The sequence below is a fragment of the Syngnathus floridae genome, chromosome 6, assembly GCF_059516105.1.
Source record: "Syngnathus floridae isolate MCC-2025c chromosome 6, RoL_Sflo_1.0, whole genome shotgun sequence".
In the NCBI taxonomy this organism is placed as follows: Eukaryota; Metazoa; Chordata; class Actinopteri; order Syngnathiformes; family Syngnathidae; genus Syngnathus; species Syngnathus floridae.
In genome coordinates, this window is record NC_142418.1 from 3,044,359 (window position 1) to 3,065,533 (window position 21,175).

At 42.2% G+C, this 21,175-nt stretch overlaps 1 protein-coding gene and 1 long non-coding RNA gene across 7 annotated transcripts in view; both read left to right on the forward strand.

The window, feature by feature from the left end:
• The window catches only part of cdk10 (cyclin dependent kinase 10), a 65,948-nt gene that overhangs the window by 13,449 nt on the left and 31,324 nt on the right, over positions 1-21,175 (forward strand). For all 6 annotated transcript variants that reach the window (XM_088377800.1, XM_088377798.1, XM_088377799.1 and 3 more), the window contains 3 exons: positions 2,858-2,929; positions 3,087-3,189; positions 9,402-9,483. In XM_088377800.1, the coding sequence (XP_088233926.1) occupies positions 2,858-2,929; positions 3,087-3,189; positions 9,402-9,483 (257 nt within the window). The remainder of the gene's footprint in view (positions 1-2,857; positions 2,930-3,086; positions 3,190-9,401; positions 9,484-21,175) is intronic.
• On the forward strand, positions 14,434-20,476 carry LOC148395945 (uncharacterized). The gene is made up of 2 exons (XR_015858922.1): positions 14,434-14,850; positions 14,965-20,476. It is a non-coding gene; the product is annotated as an uncharacterized LOC148395945 (long non-coding RNA).

A 21,175-nucleotide genomic window follows, 5' to 3' on the forward strand; every position in this document is an offset into this window, starting at 1 on the left:
ATGGGCTCACCACCTGTAGGAGGGGCCAAAGGGGTCGGGTGCAAAGTGAGCTGGGCGGCGGCCAAAGGCGGGGACCTTGGCGGTCCGATCCCCGGCTGCAGAAGCTGGCTCTTGAGACATGGAATGTCACCTCTCTGGTTGGAAAGGAGCCCAAGCTGGTGTGTGAGGCTGAAAAGTTGCAACTAGACAAGTGGTTCTTAACCTGGGTTTGATCAAACCCTAGGGGTTGGGTGAGTCGTCTTCAGGGGTTCGGCGGAGTTGGTATGAGCTTCAACTCCCACCTCCAGCGGAGCTTTTCCCACGTCCCTGGGGAGGCGGGGGACATTGAGTCTGAGTGGACCATGTTCCGCGCCTCCATTGTTGAGGCAGCCGACTGGAGTAGTGGCCGTAACGTCGCTGGTGCCTGTCGTGGTGGCAATCCTCGAACCCGCTGGTGGACACCGGCGGTAAGGGATGCCGTCAAGCTGAAGAAGGAGTCCTATCGGGCCGTTTTGGCCTGCGGGACTCCGGAGGCAGCTGACAGGTACCGGATGGCCAAGCGGAACGCGGCTTTGGTGGTTGCTGAAGCAAAAAGGAAGGAATTTGGCGAGGCCATGTGGAATGACTTCCGGACGGCTTCGAGGAAATTCTGGTCCACCATCCGGCGTCTCAAGAGGGGGAAGCAGTGCACCGTCAACACTGTTTACAGTGGAGATGGCGTGCTGCTGACCTCGACTCGGGACGTCGTGAGTCGGTGGGGAGAATACTTCGAAGACCTCCTCAATTCCACCTACACGCCTTCCATTGTGGAAGCAGGGCCTGGAGACTATGAGGCGGGCTCTCCAATCTCTGGGATTGAAGTCACTGAGGTAGTTAAAAAACTCCTCAGTGGCAAGGCCCCGGGGGTGGATGAGATCCACCCGGAGTTCTTAAAGGCTCTAGATGTTGTGGGGCTGTCACGGCTGACACGCCTCTACAACATTGCCGAGGTTGTGTTCCAATTACAGGGGAGTCACACTCCTCAGCCTCCCTGGTAAGGTCTATTCAGGGGTGTTGGAGAGGAGGGTCAGTCGGGAGGTCGAACCTCGGATTCAGGAGGAGCAGTTTGGCTTTTGTCCTGGCCGTGGAACAGTGGACCAGCTCTACACCCTCGGCAAGATCCTCGAGGGGGTACGGGGTGCCGAGCCAACTGATAAGGGCGGTTCGGTCACTGCATCGCCAATGCCAGAGTTTGGTCCGCATTTCCGGCAGTAAGTCGGATTCGTTCCAAGCGAGGGTTGGACAAGGCTGCCCTTTGTCACCGATTCTGTTCATAAATTTTATGGATAGAATTTCTAGGTGCACCCAAGGGGTTGAGGGTGTCCGGTTTGGGGACCTCAGCATCGCGTCTCTACTTTTTGCAGACGACGTGGTGCTGTTGGCTTCTTCAAGCCGTGATCTCCAGCTTTCACTGGAACGGTTCGCAGCTGAGTGTGAAGCGGTCGGGATGAGGGTCAGCACCTCCAAATCCGAGTCCATGGTCCTCAGTCGGAAAAGGGTGGAATGCCCTCTCCGGATCGGGGATGAGATCCTGCCTCAAGTAGAGGAGTTCAAGTATCTTGGGGTCTTGTTCACGAGTGAGGGGAGGTTGGAGCGCGAGATCGACAGGCGGGTTGGTGCAGCGTCGGCAGTAATGCGGACTCTTTACCGGTCTTTCGTAGTGAAGAAAGAGCTGACCCAAAAGGCAAAGCTCTCGATTTACCGGTCGATCTATTCTCCTACGCTCACCTATGGTCATGGGTCGTGACTGAAAGAACGAGATCCAGGATACAAGCGGCCGAAATGAGTTTCCTCCGCAGGGTGTCCGGGTTCCCCCCTAGAGATAAGGTGAGAAGCTTCATCAGGGAGAGACTCTGAGTAGAGCCGCTGCTCCTCCACGTTGAGAGGAGCCAGATGAGGTGGCTCAGGCATCTCATCAGGATGTCTCCTGGACGCCTCCCTGGGGAGGTGTTTTGTGCATGTTCCGCGGGTAGGAGACCCCGGGGATGACCCAGGACGCGCTGGAGAGACTGTCTCTCAGCTGGCCTGGGAACGCCTTGGGATCCCCCGGGATGAACTGGATGAAGTGGCTGGGGAGAGGGAAGTCTGGGAGTCCCTCCTAAAGCTGCTGCCCTCGCGACCCGACCCCAGATAAGCGGAAGAAGATGGATGGATGTTAAAAAATTTCACATATAAGTCGCTCCTGGGTATAAGTCGCACCCCCACCCAAACTATGAAAAATGGTGCGATTTATACTCCGAAAAATACGGTATATACAGCTTAGCCTCAATTTTACCTGCTTCGACTCCACGCAACTTTCTGTCTAATGCGGTTTGGTCATGAACCTTAAATTTTTATTATTTTAAATGGACGATATTGTAGAAATTGTAGTGTGAAAAAATAAGAGGCAGTTTCTACTGTTAAGTCCGTGACGGCGTGTTTATTCTTTTTCTCCTTCTGCGTTCCTCTTAAAGGGACTGCAGTAATAACGTAAAGGTTGTACTTTAGCACAACGGAACAAACCCACTGGCAGTAAGCAGAGGCAGGATAAAGACTTCTTGTAATTTTAAAAAATTATATGGTATTAATTTTCATCCAGAACAATGTTACTCCAAAAATGCAAACACGTGTATCTTATTACATATTTCCCTACTGCAAGTTCCTGATGTACTTGTATGCATGGCTCTGAATTTTCATCCCCTTCCAAGACTTTCTAAATGACGCGCTTTCGGGGTTAATGCGATTCACAAATTCAGGACCCCTATGTACGCTTAAAATTGAGGCTTAGCTGTATCTTGGAGATAATATGCAGTTCCTAATCAAAGCTCATGTGTAAAATAATTTAAAATTTTTCCTCCAGACCGTGCTCGTGACACCAAATCTGATGAAATTGTCGCACTGAAGAAAGTTCGAATGGATAAAGAAAAAGATGGTAATTCCTCAGCGTTGTTTTTCAGTTTATTTCTCAACACTAAACTGTTTTCAAATTAGTTTTAATTAGCAGTGTGTTCACTTGTGTACGCGCTACAACTGAAAGTATCTGTGTGTGTGTGTGTTTGTGGCTGTGTTTGTGTGTGCGTGCGTGTCAGGGATTCCAATCAGCAGCCTCAGAGAGATTACCCTATTGCTGCGGCTCCGACATCCCAACATCGTGGAGCTAAAGGAGGTTGTTGTCGGCGGCCACCTTGAAAGGTCAGCATTGTAAAACTCATGGGTTGATGTGAGCCTCAAAACCAAGTGAATACCGTATTTTTTCGCACCATAAGGCGCTTCGGGCTAAAGGTGCAGACTCAATTCCGTGGGCTTTTCTGTACTTAATCCACACATAGGATGCACCGCATTATAGGTTGCAGGCATGCCATGACTTACAGTAAAAAAAAAAAAAAAAACGTCACGGGAGAAAGACTGTTAGGTCAGTTGTACTTTATTCTACTAATTAATCATGTATTGTACTGTAGTCACATTATTGTTATTGTTAGCAATCATCTTTATCCAAATTAAACAGTTGGGCAAGTTTGCCATTAAACATGACAAGATCCCTCTTGTCATTGTCTCGTCGTTGTCACTTTACTTTTTGGCAATAATCCCGGCTTTCCAGAAAGCTTTAGTTGTGCCTCGTAAGCATGTCTCTTTGTCGATGCCATTTTAGAGGGTCCTATTGCTGTTTGCTTTGCACAAACTATAGTATTTATTTATCAATGGCGGTGGACACAAATACTCTACGTGTTGCGTATAATCCTCCGATTGGTTTTCAAATTCAAGACATAGATGTATTTTACTGGGGCACAAAATGAGCCATGCATGAATGTCACCTTGTTCAAAGAACATAACAAACACAATGCATAAACTCAAAACAAATTACATACCTGCAAATCAGTTTGACTTCTGCTATTGCCTTTGCGAGACCAGTTCAGATGTGTGTCATCGTGAATTTACACGATGAATCAGGTGTGTTCGGACCTCCGCAGTGAAGGCTCTGCCGAACACCTGAGACCGACTCACCGAACCCCTAGGGTTCGCTTGAACCCAAGTTAAGGACCACTGATGTAAATAATCGTGATTTCAATAATGAGCAAAATAATCGTGATTCTGATTTTTATCCAGAATCCAGCAGTCCGAACTGTAACTGTCAAATATGTGTGGATTTACATCTTTGGAACTTGGAACACTACTCTGAATGAGTCCACTTACTTTCATTCCAGTGAGACTCCATCTTGAATATCATCTCACTAAATGCTAAATTTTGTGTGCCCAAGAAAAAGCAAAATATGCAGAATACTGTATTTTCCGGACTATAAGTCGCTCCGGAGTATAAGTCGCACCAGCCATAAAATGCCCCAAAAAGTGAAAAAAAACATATAAGTCGCTCCGGAGTATAAGTCACATTTTGGGGGCAATTTATTCGACAAAATCCCACACCAAAAACAGTCATGAACGAGCAACAACAGGTTAAACGATAGGAACAACAGGCTAAACGATAGGTATGCTAACGTGACAAACACAAACAAAGAGCTGAGAACGGGCCTGACATAACATATAGAGTGATTAAGGACAACTATTACATGAATAACATGTTTATAAAACCATCAGTGTCACTCCAATTCATTAAATAGCAACAACAGGCTAAACGATAGGTATGCTAACGTGACAAACTCAAACAAAGAGCTGAGAACGGGCCTGACGTAACATATAGTGATTAAGGACAACTATTACATGAATAACATGTTTATAAAACCATCGGTGTCACTCCAATTCATTAAAAAGCAACAACAGGCTAAACGATAGGTATGCTAACGTGACAAACACAAACAAAGAGCTGAGAATGGGCCTGACGTAACATATAGAATGATTAAGGACAACTATTACATGAATAACATGTTTATAAAACCATCGGTGTCACTCCAATTCATTAAATAGCAACAACAGGCTAAACGATAGGTATGCTAACGTGACAAACACAAACAAAGAGCTGAGAACGGGCCTGACGTAACATATAGAGTGATTAAGGACAACTATTACATGAATAACATGTTTATAAAACCATCGGTGTCACTCCAATTCATTAAATCCATCGATTGTTCTTTGTCAACAATGGGTGCGCACGGCTGAGGGCGCTTGCATTTCCAAATATTCCACAGGCTCATATAACGATAGATAAACTATATTTCAAATAACTATAATACAAGCCAATACTATTATCAAACCATCTGTGCACTTTAATTCCATTAAATCCATCGATCAAATTCCTCGTCCTTTGTCAACATCGCCGCGCGTGCGCCCCGACGCCAGCCTCGTCTTTATTCCGCAGATCTACTATATAACTATATTGTAGCGTTAACAAAGTACAAGGATAGACGTGGGTTTGGTAAACGGCTCTTTATTAAACAAAACAAACTTCCAAGCATGTGTCGGCGTGGACTTCCAGACTGACCGGGCGTGCGTAATGGCCATGTCCGAGCCTCGCGCACCGTTCGCGGACAGTCACTCGGCCGAGCGCCGGCCCCCGACTCAGTAGAGTAGGACCGGGCGTGCGTAAAAGCCATAATAGTTTTTCAAACCTTCTATGTCACTCTAAATCCTTAATTCCTTCAAACCTCCGTGTCACTTAAAAATGATCACCGCTAATGATGCCGGTGGTCCTTATGTGGGCACGTTTGTATGTAAACAACCGCCGCGCCGCGCTACTGACGTCACGAAATAGTGATCCATTGGTACATCACGGTTCTCCAAACTTTCTTTCCACTGCTCGATTACTGTTTTCAGCTGCATATTTTACAACTTGAAGTTTGTAACCTGCAAAATATGAGTTTCTTTTTGGTGCCATTTTTCTTAAGCCCACCCAGTTGGTGAGTCAAGGCCAACGGTGAAATTTAGAGCGCCCTCATCTAGTTTTGTCTGAAAATAGAATTTCTTTTGGTTGTTTTATCAAAGTCAAAGTCTGCTTTATCGTCGATTTTTTTTCATATACTAAGACCCACAAAGAGATTGAAATTACGTTCCCACCATCCCTTGGTGAGATAGTACACATATGCATACAAGCAACACAAAAAAACCCAAGAAGGCACAAACCATGAATAAATAAGAGTGTTGAATAAATGATAAATAAACAAATAATAATAAATAATAATAATCAATATAAGAGGAGCAAAAATGGAGCAAGTGTACATACAGCAGACAGTGGGCTTGGATATGGTGCTTTAAAGTGTTAATTGCTTTATTTGATGTTTTCTCTATTTTTCATGTTTTGAATATGTTCAAGATAAAGATATAAAAGCATGTGAAGTGATCAACTATACTAAAAATAACATGGGAAGTGGTCAACTATACTTGTAAGTAAGTGATGTCTCAATGATCAAGTAAAAATTTGTGAAAAAAAACATAAGTCGCTACTGAGTATAAGTCGCCCCCCACCTGCCCGCGGATTTACTCCCGGAAGCCGTGTCAGAAAGCTCAGTGCACTCTTACAAGTGCGTGTATGTACTCAGTAGTACGGACCCGCTCTATTTTTATCAGTGCCCGCTCTATTTCTATCGCTGCCGAGATTGCATTTCGAGTCTAGGCTGTGACGTCAGCATTCTCATAATTCGCACGCTGAGCTTTCAGGTACAGTTTTACGCTAAAGCCACCCACAAACCTTCCCCTGGAATCCTTCCATTAAAATGAATAGCCCAAGGAAAAGAAAGGTGGACACTGAGTGCCGAGTGTTTAAAAAAAGAGTGGACAATTTGGCTCGACCTATGTGTGTGAGCAGACGTTCAGCCACATGATCATCAACAAAGCCCGTCACAGATCTAGGTTAACGGGCCAACACCACGGCTGTATCCTAAGAATTGCCACAATGAACTCCAGACTATGATGCACTAGCAAAAAAGGGAGATCAACAACACCGTTCCCACTGAAAATGAAGGGGAGTTTCTCTAGTTTGTTGTAAAAAAAAAAAAAGCATTTTGAAAATAATAATAAATAATAAGGGATTGAAACTAGCGACCATTCTCATTTTCAAACAATGCAGGATGCTCAAGAATGATGCACCACCTGTTTGCAACTAATCTTAACTTTTAAAGTTATCCATGCTTTCTACCTACTAAAGGCCGAAACCTTTTATGCAATGACCTTTACATGTTGTTTATATTACTTCACACAAACACTACATCCATCTGCTCCTGGTTCAGCCCCCCGGTCAAAATTTGGAACCCAAGTCAAAAGGTTTGCCCACCGCTGCACGAGATCTCTAGAGACCTCTGACTTCAATTTTCCACAGTTACATTTATAAGCATTACACAGCATGCTAACGTGCACGTAAATCAAACAGGTATGGATGTTAATGAAACACCATTACTGACATGTTGATTATAACAGGCAATACCGTAATTTCCGGTGTATAAGCCGCAACTTTTTTCCAAAATTTTGAACCCTGCGGCTTATAGTCAGGTGCGGCTTTTATGAGATTTTTTTTGTGATTTTTGTGATGACTTGATCACTTTTATACACTCGTAAAAAGGCTGTGGACCACTGTTGCGCGGTATCTTGATGAAAAAAACAACAACAAAAATACTATTTTGAAACACTACTATGGCTGCTGCTTATTCTGGCTGCCTTGCTTGTGACTATTATGAGCTTTAGTAGGAATGCACGCTAGGTGACCTGCGTCAAAGGGCTCTAAACCAGGGGTGTCAAACAAATTTCTTTCGCGGGCCGCATTGTAGTCATAGCTTCTTTCGGAGGGCCATTATGACTGTCAACCCAAATAAATGTATGAGCACCTCATATTATATACAGTAAAAGCTACAAAACAAACTGACAAATAACTCGTTTTCAAATCAGACGAGTAAAAACTGGTCAAATATTAAAAAAAAAAGATATTAAAAGTGAAGACAATTTGCAATTCTAGTAATGACACACGAATTTGATGCAGAATTTGTCTTCGCAGGCCACATAGAATGATGTGGCGGGCCGTATCTGGCCCCCGGGCCTTGAGTTTGACACCTGTGCTCTAAACCCTTTCTCTTACTCTGCCATGTGACTCAGAGATTACACAAAGCAGTGGCCCTGTTTGGACTATCTGCATTGTATTAAAACCCAATCAATCAGCATTTAAACTCAATTCTTCTGACATTTTGCTCACCAAAAACAAGTTGTAATGAATGTGAACTTTTAATGCATTTTATTCCGAACGTTACTTTGAACCCTGAGGCTTAAATGGCGGCGCGGCGTACTTATGGATTTTTACGGCCTCCGGCCTCCAGGGAGCGCTCTAGCAGGAAGCAAGAGCGAGACAGACGAAGAAGAGATAATGCGCCGAAGAAGACGTGCTAGTTTGTGTTTACAACATTTTGCGCATCACGCAGAACGTGATCAAGACGGACATTACCGAAAGGAAGCTTTTATACACAAACCGTCATTATGGGGGACAAAAGAAATGCATATGATGCCGCTTTTAAGCTAAAGGCAGTTGATGTTGATGACATTGTGTTGTGGCACCCTTTTCTTTATTTCGTGGTCCCGTCTATTCTGTAGCTATACGTGTCGCTCGCTAGTTTAATGTAATTTAGCGCTTCGTGCATGAATAAGATTAGCATGAACAGACCCTCATCACACTCGAAGAAATGCATAAAAGCGACGACGAAAGAGAGACTGAGAAAGTGTGAGGCGAAGTTTATCTAACGCTATTCCAATCGGACACTGAGCAGGGAGACTTCAATGGTTTCAGTGCACAGGAGGAAGATGAAGACCGCTCTTGTTTTTACTTTTACTGGTATGTTTTTTTAACCAGCCCGGTTAGTGCCGTGCTAGCGTGTTGCTGCTGTGTTACCGCCGCGTCTCAGTGACTTTTACCGGTATGTTTTATTTAATCAAACCCTATTAGTGCTGTGTTACTTCCGTGTTGCTGTGGTATTACTGCCGCGTCACAGGCAGTGTTTGGAAAGAAATGTTAAGGTATGTTATTAAAACTTTACAAAAGCTTTCTGTGTCCAGTATTTTTGTTAATAACTCGCGTGCACACTTCCGTGTTGCTGCGGTACTACTGCTGCGTCACAGGCAATGTTTAGAAAAACATGTTAAAGTATGTTGTTAAAACTTTTTCTGTGTACTGTCTTTCGTTGTAAAAAACGTGTGTGCACGTGCGTCTTATAGTCTGGTGCGGCTTATGTAAGAAAAAAAGTAAAATATTCCCGAATTTTAGCTTGTGCGGCTTATACACCGGTGTGGCTTATACACCGGAAGTTACGGTAAATTAAATGAACCTTAGCTACGAGTGTGGCTGGAATGCATTCAAATCTGTGCACTGGATAGAGGCACACATTTGTTGTTCTTAATGGTTAAAAAATGACATCAAAACACATTAGTCAAATGATATCAAGTAATTTTTTTCCTGTCTTGTTTTTTGGGGCTTTTATGTTTAGTCTGTTTCTGGTGATGAGCTACTGTGAGCAAGACTTGGCCAGTCTGCTGGAGAACATTCAGACTCCGTTCTCTGAAGCCCAGGTAAGGGAGAACCTCATTTCAGACTTAAGTTGTGAGCAAGAACGGCTGTTTGTTTAGAAGTGCCCTGCGATTGGCTGGTGACCAGTTCTCTGTGTACCCCGCCTACTGCGCAAAGACTGCCGGGATAGGCTCCAGCATGCCCGCAACCCTTGTGAGAGTAAGCGGTATGGAAGATGAATGGGAAAAAAAAGATGCAAGTCACAGTGGTTTTAATGGCTTGGCTCAGGCTCATCTCATGGTTCATCTTAGACAGCTTTACTGAGCCCTGCGACAAATTGATGTACTACTGGGCTTGAAATGTATATTTTTCATGTGAAAATTGAGGTACGTAAGCAATTGTCTTTTCTTTTTTTTTTTTCCATTTAACCACTACTACTGACACCATTTACAATACATGAATCAAGTTTCTGCTGTGTCTTTAATCCTCCCCCCCAAAAAAATCAAAATTTAAGGTATTAAGAAGAAGCGGTGTGGCTCAGTGGTAGTGTTTGCCTATAAACTCGAAGGTTGTAGGATCGATCTTCAACCCTGGTGATAATGTCGAAGTGTCCTTGAGCAAGACACCGAACCCCAATTTGCTCCGTGTGGACCTGGCAGCTCCTTGTATGGCAGCAACCTCCTATTGGTGTATGTGAGTTGGTGTGTGTGAATGGGTAAATGTGAGGCATTGTATAGCGCTTTGGGCACCATGTGGTGTAGATAAATTTCCATATGTGCAGTCCATTTAAAAAGTCTTAAAGCTTAAAAACTGGATTCGATTGAAGTTGGGAAATTGTGTAAAATGTAAATAAAAACAAAATACAACGATTTGAAAATCCTTCTCAACCTATATTCAATTGAATACACTACAAAACAACATATTTTATGTTCAAACTGGTAAACTTAATTGTTTTTTGCCAAATAATAATTAACTTAGAATTTCATGACTGCAACAGGTCCAGTAGAAGTTGGGAAAGGTGGCAAAAAATACTGAGAAAGCTGAGAAAAGCTCATCAAACACCTATTTGGAACATCCCACATGTGATCAGGCTAGGTTCAGAGAATCTGGTGAAATCACTGCATGTAAGCGCCACGACGGGAAACCAAGACCGTGACATTCGATCCCTCAGACGGCACTGCCTTCAAAACCGACATGAGTGTGTAAAGGATATCACCAAATGGGCTCAGGAAAACTTCAGAAAACCACTGTCAGTAAATACAGTTCGTCACTACATCAGTAAGTGCGGGTTAAAACTCTACCATGCAAAGCAAAAGCCGTTTATGAACAACATCCAGAAACGCCGCCGGGTTCTCTGGGCCCGAGCTCATGTAAAATGGACTGATGCACAATGAAAAAGTGTCTGATGAGTCCACTTTTCAAATTGTTTTTGGAAACACTGGACGTCGTGTCCTCCGGACCATCCGGACTGTTATCAACGCAAAGTTCAAAAGCCAGCATCTGTGATGGTATTGGGGTGAATTAGTTCCCATGGCATGGGTGACTTACATTTCTGTGAAGGCAACATAAATGCTGAAAAGTACATACAGATTTTGGAGCAACATATGCTGCCATCCAAGTGACGTCTTTTTCATGGACGCCGCTGCTTATTTCAGAAGATAATGCCAAGCCACATTCTGCACGTGTTACAACAGCGTGGCTTCGAAGTAAAAGAGTCCAGGTTCTCCCCTGGACCGCTTGCAGTCCAGACCTGTCTCCCATTGAAAATGTGTGGTGCATTATGAAGCGTAAAATACGACAGGGAAGACCCCAGACTGTTGAGCAACTGAAGTGGTTCATCAAGCAAGAATGGGAAAGAATTCCACATGAGAAGCTAAGAGAATTAGTCTCCTCTCTTCTAAAACGTTTATTGAGTGTTATTAAAAGGAAAGATGATATAACGAAGTGGTAAACATGCCCTTTCCCAACTTCCAATGCACCTGTTTCAGCCATGAAATTCTAAGTTTATGAGTTTGAGCATTAAATATGTTGTCTTTGTAGTCTATTCAATTGAATATAGGTTGAAAAGGATTTTCAAATCATTGTATTTTGTTTTTATTTACATTTTACACAATTTCCCAATTTCAACTAAATCCGGTTTGTACACATCACGTTTATAAATTCTTCCGTTTTACGTTTTACTCATTCAGTTGTGGTCTCTATGAAGTGGAACAGTGATGCTTTTGTCTGAATTCCTCGTTTTGATAGCGTCACAGGTTGTTCTGAGGTGTGGCTCAGAGCACGCCGTTTTGGTGCGGTCTCTTTAAATGCAAATGAGATACTTTACACACTGCTCCCCCCAGGCCGTAAGATGTGCACCTCCCTTTCTGGTCGGACATGTTTATAGTTTGTTAGCAGAGGTACAGTTTACTAGCGGCACACAGTTTTGTGATGGATTGATTAAAGGATGTCAACAGCAGAAGACTTGTCCATACAACCATACCTAACGCGTAAAAAAATAAATCCCCTCACAATATTTATGAACACGTCTTGTATACAAGCACTGCAGTCAAGTTATTCATTTAACATATTATTGTGTTCCCCAAGAATAATACAGCACCTTCGATGTAATTGATCTGATACAACTACCGTAATTTCCGGACTATAAGCCGCACCAGCTAAATTTAGCGGAAAATCTAGTTTTGTTCATATATAAGCTGCACCGGACTGTAAACTGTAGGTTTTTTAATGTTTAATAACCTTAAATATATAAGGTTAAGAATATACACAAATATTGTCAGGAAAGAGATGGTTCTTTGGGGACGCATACCTTTTATTAACATAACCATTATTGACAGAGATGAAGGAGCTCTGCAAACATACAAACATAAATCTCAGTGACGACCATAATAAACTTAATGTGCAGGGAACACTAGCAACACACAACTAATAATAAATAAAATGGGACCACTTACAGGGGTAAAGTTGGCAATGTGATACGAGCTACACGTATAGCTCCAGTGTAGACGTGACAGACGCAACAAGATGTCAGCAACAATAGTCCAGTGCCCTCTAGTGACCAGAGAAAACCTCTACAGTGCATGAGCAGCTCTAGTTCCTTTGTTAAGAGCCAAATCAACTGCATTTAACTTAAAAGCGGCATCATATGCATTTCTTTTGTCCCCCATAATGGTTTGTGTATAAAAGCTTCCTTTCTTCAATAATGTCCATCTTGATTTCGTTCTGTGTCTTCTTTGTGTTAACTATATGGCACTTTTTGCCTGGCGGACGGACATGCAATCAACACACCACTCTTCTCCCCAGTGATTGTGTGTCTGGTCACATATCCTTCCGCCCAGCAAAGAGGTGCCATGCAACCTTTTTTGCTAATGAGCGTTTAAGATTATTAGACATCACAAAAAAGCCTTAGATACGTCGCACCGGACTACAAGCTGCAGGGTTCAAAGCTTGTCCAAAAAGTAGTGGCTTATAGTCCGGCAAATACAGTATACAGAGGTGGGCATTTCGTCAGTACCGATGAAAGGTCTATCAGTCACAGACACCAGTTTTGCAGATGAATTACGAGTAACTTGACAGACTATGAAGGACTAAACCCTGACGGAAGTGGGTTTTCGTCCATCAATTTATCACTAACTGGGTCAAGTACTGACGCCCGCTTCGCTGATAACTGAGAAATACATGTGCTGCCTGTACAGTAGGTGGCAGCAGAGGCGCAACTACCTAGTTATGGTGTGCTTTGTAGACACAACACCCCCTCCCCAACATTTTTTTCATCCATTTTTTTTTGTTTATATTTTTGTCTTTGAAGAATTTTCAAATGGTCTGCCTCTTAATAGACAAAGTATGAACATAGCCACTGACTTTATATCATGGCAATGGCAACAGCACTTACCACTCCAAAAAACATGCATGTGAATTCTGCAGAGAAGTCTGAGTTCACCAAATCTGAAAAAGGTTTCTTAAATGATTATGGCACAGCATAAGAGAAAGGGATTGCAATATATGAACATATCTAATATCACTTGATATAGCAGTAGCTCCTCAAGATACACATTGAGATTATGCAGGTTTTGGAATAAAGTAGCCCCCTACAGTGAGTGCATAATTATGTATCGCGTTTCTTGAAAGGACTCCTGCTCTATCCTTCTCATATCGTGAAATTAATCAAAATGGAAATGTTGTACCACATTAATAGCAATGAAGATGTCCTGTCTAGAATAAAGTCTACTGATATACTGTTAAATGTCTGTGTATTTTGAAAATGAGGATAGGCACACGTGATCAAATAATAAACTGAATCCTAATACGGTATATAAAGGCACCTCCCTCTACCTCACTCTCTTTGTTCCATCAATAAAAAGTCAAATAACAAAACAGTGTTTTATTTCCAATAAGACATATGAACTGATGCATTGATTCAACTTGCGTCATTAAAAGATTGATCTAATCTAATAAAGCTACTCTTATCTCAACCTGGTACTGCTTTGCCCCCAAAACAAACAAACAAACAAACAAACAAACAAACAAACAAACAAACAAAACCATGAGGCTACCAGTCTGTCTCTCTGTAGACATGCTCACATGCAGAAGCTCGTGCACATGCACGGTAGTGCGCGCACACACACACACACACACACATACACACACACAAATGCACTCACACTCGTCACTTAGCTAGACAATAGCACCACTATTGGTTTTAATATTAAGTACACATTGCATGTGCATGTTTACCCCATTCTAATCAAAATGGACAAGTATTGTCAAATGAAAAAGTGGTGGCAGGAAGGCAACTGCTGTGATCAAGTTCTTCTCCAGGCTCAGTCTGTTTCTTTGGTTTGTTTTGATCACAGTGAAGGAGGTCTCACATAAATATGTGGAGGCAAAGGGCAGCAGCGGCTTCAAAGGTTTCTGTCCCAGCTCAGGGTGCTCCTGCCTCACACACACCCAAAACTGTGTGAGACTTGATGCGCCAAACTTCATCTGCAGGCCACGGTCCTGGTGAGTGACAGGAAGCTTGCTTCTCTTTGCTTCAGACAAGAGAAATGGGTTTCTCACCCAATCCAGCTGTGCAGATTTCTCCTCTATGTCAGCAAAGTAGCAATGAAAGCCCTTTATCAAGCTAGCCAAATGTCCCACTATGACTAACTTCACTGGAGCTGTCTCCACATCTTCATTGGAGAGAAAAGCATCCACCTGAGGAAAGCAAGTGAAGTCCTCCTGACCACATGCTCCTTTTCCACAGCTCTGTTTTCTTCAGGAAACCACCCACCTTGTCATACAGGTTCAGGATGCTGGTGTCCTTGCCCTGCAGAGACATATTCAGTTTGTTCAGTTTGCTGAATATATCTGCCAGATAGCAAAGCTTTGCAAGCCAGTCCGTGTTCTCGAACAAGGTGGCATGGGGAGATCCGTGCTCTGTCAGAAAGGTGTGCACTTCAGCTCGTAACTCCAACAGCCTGTTGAGTATCTTCCCTCAAGAGAGCCAGCGCACTTCTGTATGCAGGAGGAGTTGTGTGTGTTCAGCTCCCATGTTTTCACAGAGGCGGCGGAACAAACGTGCATTAAGTGGCCTTGACTTGATGAAGTTGATCACTTTGATGCTGTCGTTCAAAACATCATGCAACACGGGGCTCATTTTCTTGGACGCTAACACTTCCCTGTGAATCACACCAGTGAGTCCACTTAATGTAGGGATTTTCCTTTTTAATCCGTGCAATGAGCCCTTACGCACTGCCCGTCATTGATGCAGCTGCATCTGTACAGACGCTGCTGCAGGATTTCCAGCTGATACCATTTTCAGAGAAAAATGCGTTAACGACATTAAAAATGTCCTCTCCGGTTGTTCTCCCCTCCAGACTTTTGCAGAAAAGTATGTGTTCACAAATGTTGTCAGTCTCAATGTATCTCACAAAAGCAACAAGCTGTGCATGTCCACTGACATCTGTGGATTCATCCAGCTGGAGTGAAAAAGAGTCGCCAAGTTTTCCCACAACTTGTTCGACAATGTCTGCACCCATTCTGTCTATTCTGCGGCAAACGGTGTCATTAGACAAAGGCACAATTTTCAAAGTTTCAGCCAATACAACAGCGGCGGGGAGCAGCAGCTCTTCAGCTATGGTGAACGTTTTTTTGGCTTTAGCTACGAGCAAAGAAACTGCATTAGAAGCCTTCAGGGCTTTGGCTGATGTAGTGGAGGCTTTTCGCATTTTGTCTTGGGATGACTTGAAGTCAGAAAGTTTCCTCCTGAAGAACTCCGCTGGCTTACCAACATGGCATCCGTGTTTTGTGGTGAGATGCCGCTGGAGATGTGTCGGCTTCATGCTCGCGTTGCCTAATTTCTCCCCGCAAAAAAAGCACAGTGCTTTGGGTGGGTTACAACTTGTGGACGTAAATCCCATCAAACAATAGTCTTCCATGTATTGTCGGTACTTCGTCGGCTCTGGTTTTGCCTTCATTTTTACTTGTTTCTCCATGTTTTCAACAGTAGCATCGCTGCTATGCTTTAGCCACATCTCCAGGTTACAATGCGTCATCAAGGCAACCGCAGGTGACTGCTATTGGTTTGTCGAGAGTCTGTTTATTAAGGAGTAAAATTGAATACTGAATATAAAACATACATTTGTATTTCATCAAACTTTTTATAACTAATTCTCAAGACAACCAGGCTTACTGTTCTTTTATTTATTTTTTTAACTACCGGTATATATATTTTTGTAAAAGCTCACGCACCCGCTTGAGTACCTCCACGTATCCCCAGGGGTACGCGTACCCCCATTTGAGAACCACTGCTCTAGGTCATCAAACGTTTCAAATTTAAACACTGGCCCTTCGACATGTGATCCAGAAGTCACGCATTGGAATAGCATCTGGATGTGTGTGGGCGGATGGTGAAAGCAGACAAGGTGACTGTCACCGAGCAGAGAAGCACAGATTTAGTGATATTCCTGTTATTGAGCGTATGACACGTGAACAAACAGCCCTTAAATACATAAAATATCAACTCAAAATTATTTTCATCCCTTATGGGAGACAATATGCAATAAAGGGCTGTAATCCGCAAGAATTTAAGAGAAGAAGGAGGAGAAAAGGCAAAGGACAATGAAACAGAAAGAGTTGATGGTTGGTCTAACAGATCATGAATAGGTTTTCACACAGGAGCAGGAGAGAGAGGAGCAGGAGTGCGATCAACTTAGATTGTATTCTAACCTTGGCCACAATGTGGAGCGGACTCCTGGTCAAAGTACGCCATTTCAAACTTTGAAGTAAAGCATTTTGGGTTTTTTTGGAGTTAACAGTTCAATTGATTAAGTTTGCAAATAAGTGTGAGGTTTGTAAAGCTCGTATCTTGTCTCATCTATCTTGGCAGTCAGTAACAGATTAAAGATGTGTGTCTTCTGCCACATTCTAATTCCTCATGGTTCTGTTAGAATAGGCCTCTTTGGCACATGTGATTAGCTAGGTAGCTTGAGCTATGCTGTTATCTTGCTTTGACTTTTCTCTTGCTTTCACTGGCGTTCCCTACACTCTTTGCAGATAAGTAGGAGTTGATCTCAGTTAAGACTGCAAGGTCACACATTATCACACAGGGTCTTGGGTTGGATCTGGGCCTTGTCCCCCGTTCCCCAAATATTATTTTTATTACGTTTACATCTTGCAACAGTTTCTTTGAATATTGTTCAACTTATGCAAGCAGTAATTGCGCGGAGACATTCGTGTCGACTCCCTTCTTTGCAACTAAGGAAGGGGGCGGGGGTGCTGTATGCCGTAAAGCAGTCAGCACATTTGTATTTTTTTGTGTGGTAGGGTCATACCACCCTCTTCAAAAAAAAAAGTGCTAGTAAAAGCGATACAGACCCCACCAAGCCAAGACAACGGTACCATTTTATTAGTTGTAAGTTGATGTTTCAAGACTTATATATTATATTCTATTCTATATTCTATTCTATACTTAAATATTTCAAAAAGTTACCTCGTCCTGCTTTAAGGTAAGCCATTTGGAACTAAAAAACAAATTAGAACATAATGGCATCAATTGGTCTGCTAATTGTATTGTCGGTAATACGTTCTCAACATATGTTTTAATCTAATGGAATGTTTGGCTTTTTAAGATGTTTTAGGCAACGTATGGTCTTAGATCAGTGGTTCTTAACCTGGGGTCGATTGAACCCTACGGTTCTCGGGTTTGGCAGAGCCTCCACTGCGAAGGTTAGAACACAATTTATAGTGTAAATTCGTGATGACGCGAAACTAAAGGCAACAGCAGAAGTAACACTGATTTGCAGGTATGTAATTTGTTGTAAATTGTAACGCATTGTGTTGGTTTTGTTCTTTGAACAAGGTGATGTTCATGCCGTTCACCAATTTGCAGAGTCCATGCACATTTCCCTCCCAAAAAGGGCTTCTGTATGAAGGATCTCAGCCAATGCGCATAGACTAGAAAAGAAAGAAAAACAGCGGAGATATTTACAACTTACGCATCTAACAGGTATCAACTTGAATCCAGGACGTTAAAACTCAATTTTTCAACTTTTCAAAATTAGAGAATGAAAAAAAAAGAGAAAAATAAATGAGGGCATCAATAACAGAACATTACAAAAGATAAAGGCCTATATTTTTTGTCTGAACGAAAGAAAACAAAAGGCTATTACAAAAGTTGTTGAAATTGATAGTATAGTACACAGGTGACAAACTTAAGGCCCGGGGGCCCGATACGGCCCGCCACATCATTTTATGTAGCCCGCAAAGATAAATTGTGCATCGAATTTGTGTGTCATTAATAGAATTGCAAATTGTCTTCACTTTTAATAATATATGTTTTTTTAAATATTTTACCAGTTTTTACTCGTCTGATTTTAAAACGAGTTATTTGTCAGTTTGTTTTGTAGCTTTTACTGTATATAATATGAGATGCTCATACATTTATTTGGGTTGACAGTCATAATGGCCCTCCGAAAGAAGCTATGACTACAATGCAGCCCGCGAAAAAAATGAGTTTAACACCCCTGGTATAGTACAACAAAAAGGCATTTGTATACATGCCAGTCGGAGTTGAGTCAAGCAAGCCGGCGATGTGTGTGCCTATAAAATCAAATTGATGGTTGTCGTTTGTCAACTGTATATTTGTGGAAATGTCCTAGTAATATGCGGTCACTGCATTCATACGAAAACGCCGACACTTTGGATTAATTTGAGCGGCTTGATAGATTTCCGGGTCCTGTTCATTGGTCTGCTCGCGTACGTATAAGTTGCTCAACTGACACTCAGATACAGTACAGAAGCACATCCAAGTACTTGAACGTGTCCTTTTCATATTTAGGACATGAGTCAACTCATTAGCAGTGACAGACGGCATCTCTTCTCATGAGTAAAGTTTCTATTTAAATTTTGTTTTTCCCTTCTAATTTCTCAATTTTTCAACCGATTCAACCCGTTCCATCGTTTAACTACCGTATTTTCCGGACTATAAGTCGCTCCGGAGTATAAATCGCACCAGCCATAAAATGCCCCAAAAAGTGAAAAAAAACATATAAATCACTCCGGAGTATAAGTCGCATTTTGGGGGGCAATTTATTCGACAAAATCCCACACCAAAAACAGTCATGAACGAGCAACAACAGGCTAAACGATAGCAACAACAGGCTAAACGATAGGTATGATAACGTGACAAACACAAACAAAGAGCTGAGAACGGACCTGACATAACATATAGAGTGATTAAGGACAACTATTACATGAATAACATGTTTATAAAACCATCGGTGTCACTCCATTAAATAGCAACAACAGGCTAAACGATAGGTATGCTAACGTGAAAAACACAAACAAAGAGCTGAGAACGGGCCTGACGTAACATATAGAGTGATTAAGGACAACTATTACATGAATAACATGTTTATAAAACCATCGGTGTCACTCCAATTCATTAAATAGCAACAACAGGCTAAACGATAGGTATGCTAACGTGACAAACACAAACAAAGAGCTGAGAACGGGCCTGACGTAACATATAGAGTGATTAAGGACAACTATCACATGAATAACATGTTTATAAAACCATCGGTGTCACTCCAATTCATTAAATCCATCGATCGTTCTTTGTCAACAATGGGTGCGCGTGGCTGAGGGCGCTTGCACTTCAAAATATTCCACAGGCTCATATAACGATAAACTATATTTCAAATAACTATGATATAAGTCAATAATATTATCAAACCATCCGTGCACTTTAAATCCATTAAATCCATCGATCAAATTCCTCGTCCTTTGTCAACATCGCCGCGCGTGCACCCTGACGTCAGCCTCATCTCTATTCCACAGATCTCGTATATAATTATATTGTAGCGTTAACAAAGTACAAGGATAGACGTGGGTTTGGTAAACGGCTCTTTATTAAACAAAACAAACTTCCAAGCGTGTGGCGGCGTGGACTTCCAGACACGAGAACTCCATGGCATAGGACCGGGCGTGCGTAATGGCCATATCCGAGCCCCATGCACTGTTCGCGGACAGCCACTCGGCCGAGCGCCGGCCCGCGACTCAGTAGAGTAGGACCGGGCGTGCGTAAAAGCCATAATAGTTTTTCAAACCTTCTATGTCACTCCAAATCCTTAATTCCTTCAAACTCTTTGTCCTCCGTGTAACTTAGAAACGATCACCGCTAATGATGCCGGTAGTCCTTACGTGGGTACGTTTGTACTTTATGTAAACAACCGCCGTGCCGCGCCGTGCCACTGAATTCACTTGAAATAGTAATCCATTGGTACATCATGGTTCTCCAAACTTTCTTTCTGCTGCTCGATTACTGTTTTCAGCTGCATATTTTACAACTTGAAGTTTGTAACCTGCAAAATATGAGTTTCTTTTTGGTGTCATTTTTCTTAAGCCCACCCAGTTGATGAGTCACGGCCAACGGTGAAATTTAGAGCGCCCTCATCCAGTTTCGTCTGAAAATATATATTTTTTTCAAATGTAGTTAATTGTTTTGTTTATTTGGTTGTTTTATCAAAGTCAAAGTCCGCTTTATCGTCGATTTTTTTTTTTTTTTTTTTTATATACCAAGACACACAAAGAGATTGAAATTACGTTCCCATTATCCCTCGGTGAGATAGTACACATATGCATACAAGCAACACAAAAAAAACCCAAGAAGGCACAAACAATGAATAAATAAGAGTGTTGAATAAATGATAAATAAACAAAAAATAATAAATAATAATAATAAATATAAGAGGAGCAAAAATGGAGCAAGTGTACATACAGTGGACTTGGATATGGTGCTTTAAAGTGTTAATTGCCTTAATTTATGTTTTCTCTATTTTTTATGTTTTGAATATGTTCAAGATAAAGATATAAAAGCATGTGAAGTGATCAACTATACTAAAAATAACATGGGAAGTGGTCAACTATACTTGTAAGTAAGTGATGTCTTAATGATCAAGGTAAAATTTGTGAAAAAAAACATAAGTCGCTACTGAGTATAAGTCGCCCCCCACCTGCCCGCGGATTTACTCCCGGAAGCCGTGTCAGAAAGCTCAGTGCACTCTTACAAGTGCGTGTATGTACTCAGTAGTACGGACCCGCTCTACTCGTCGCTACTGAGTATAAGTCGCCCCCCCACCCAAACTATGGAAAAAAACGTGACTTATAGTCCGGAAATTACGGTACTCATCTAATGCCAACCGAATCCAAAACTTCCCACTCACCAAAAATTCCAAATTTTCAATTTTGAAATTCACGCCAAATTTTACAAAA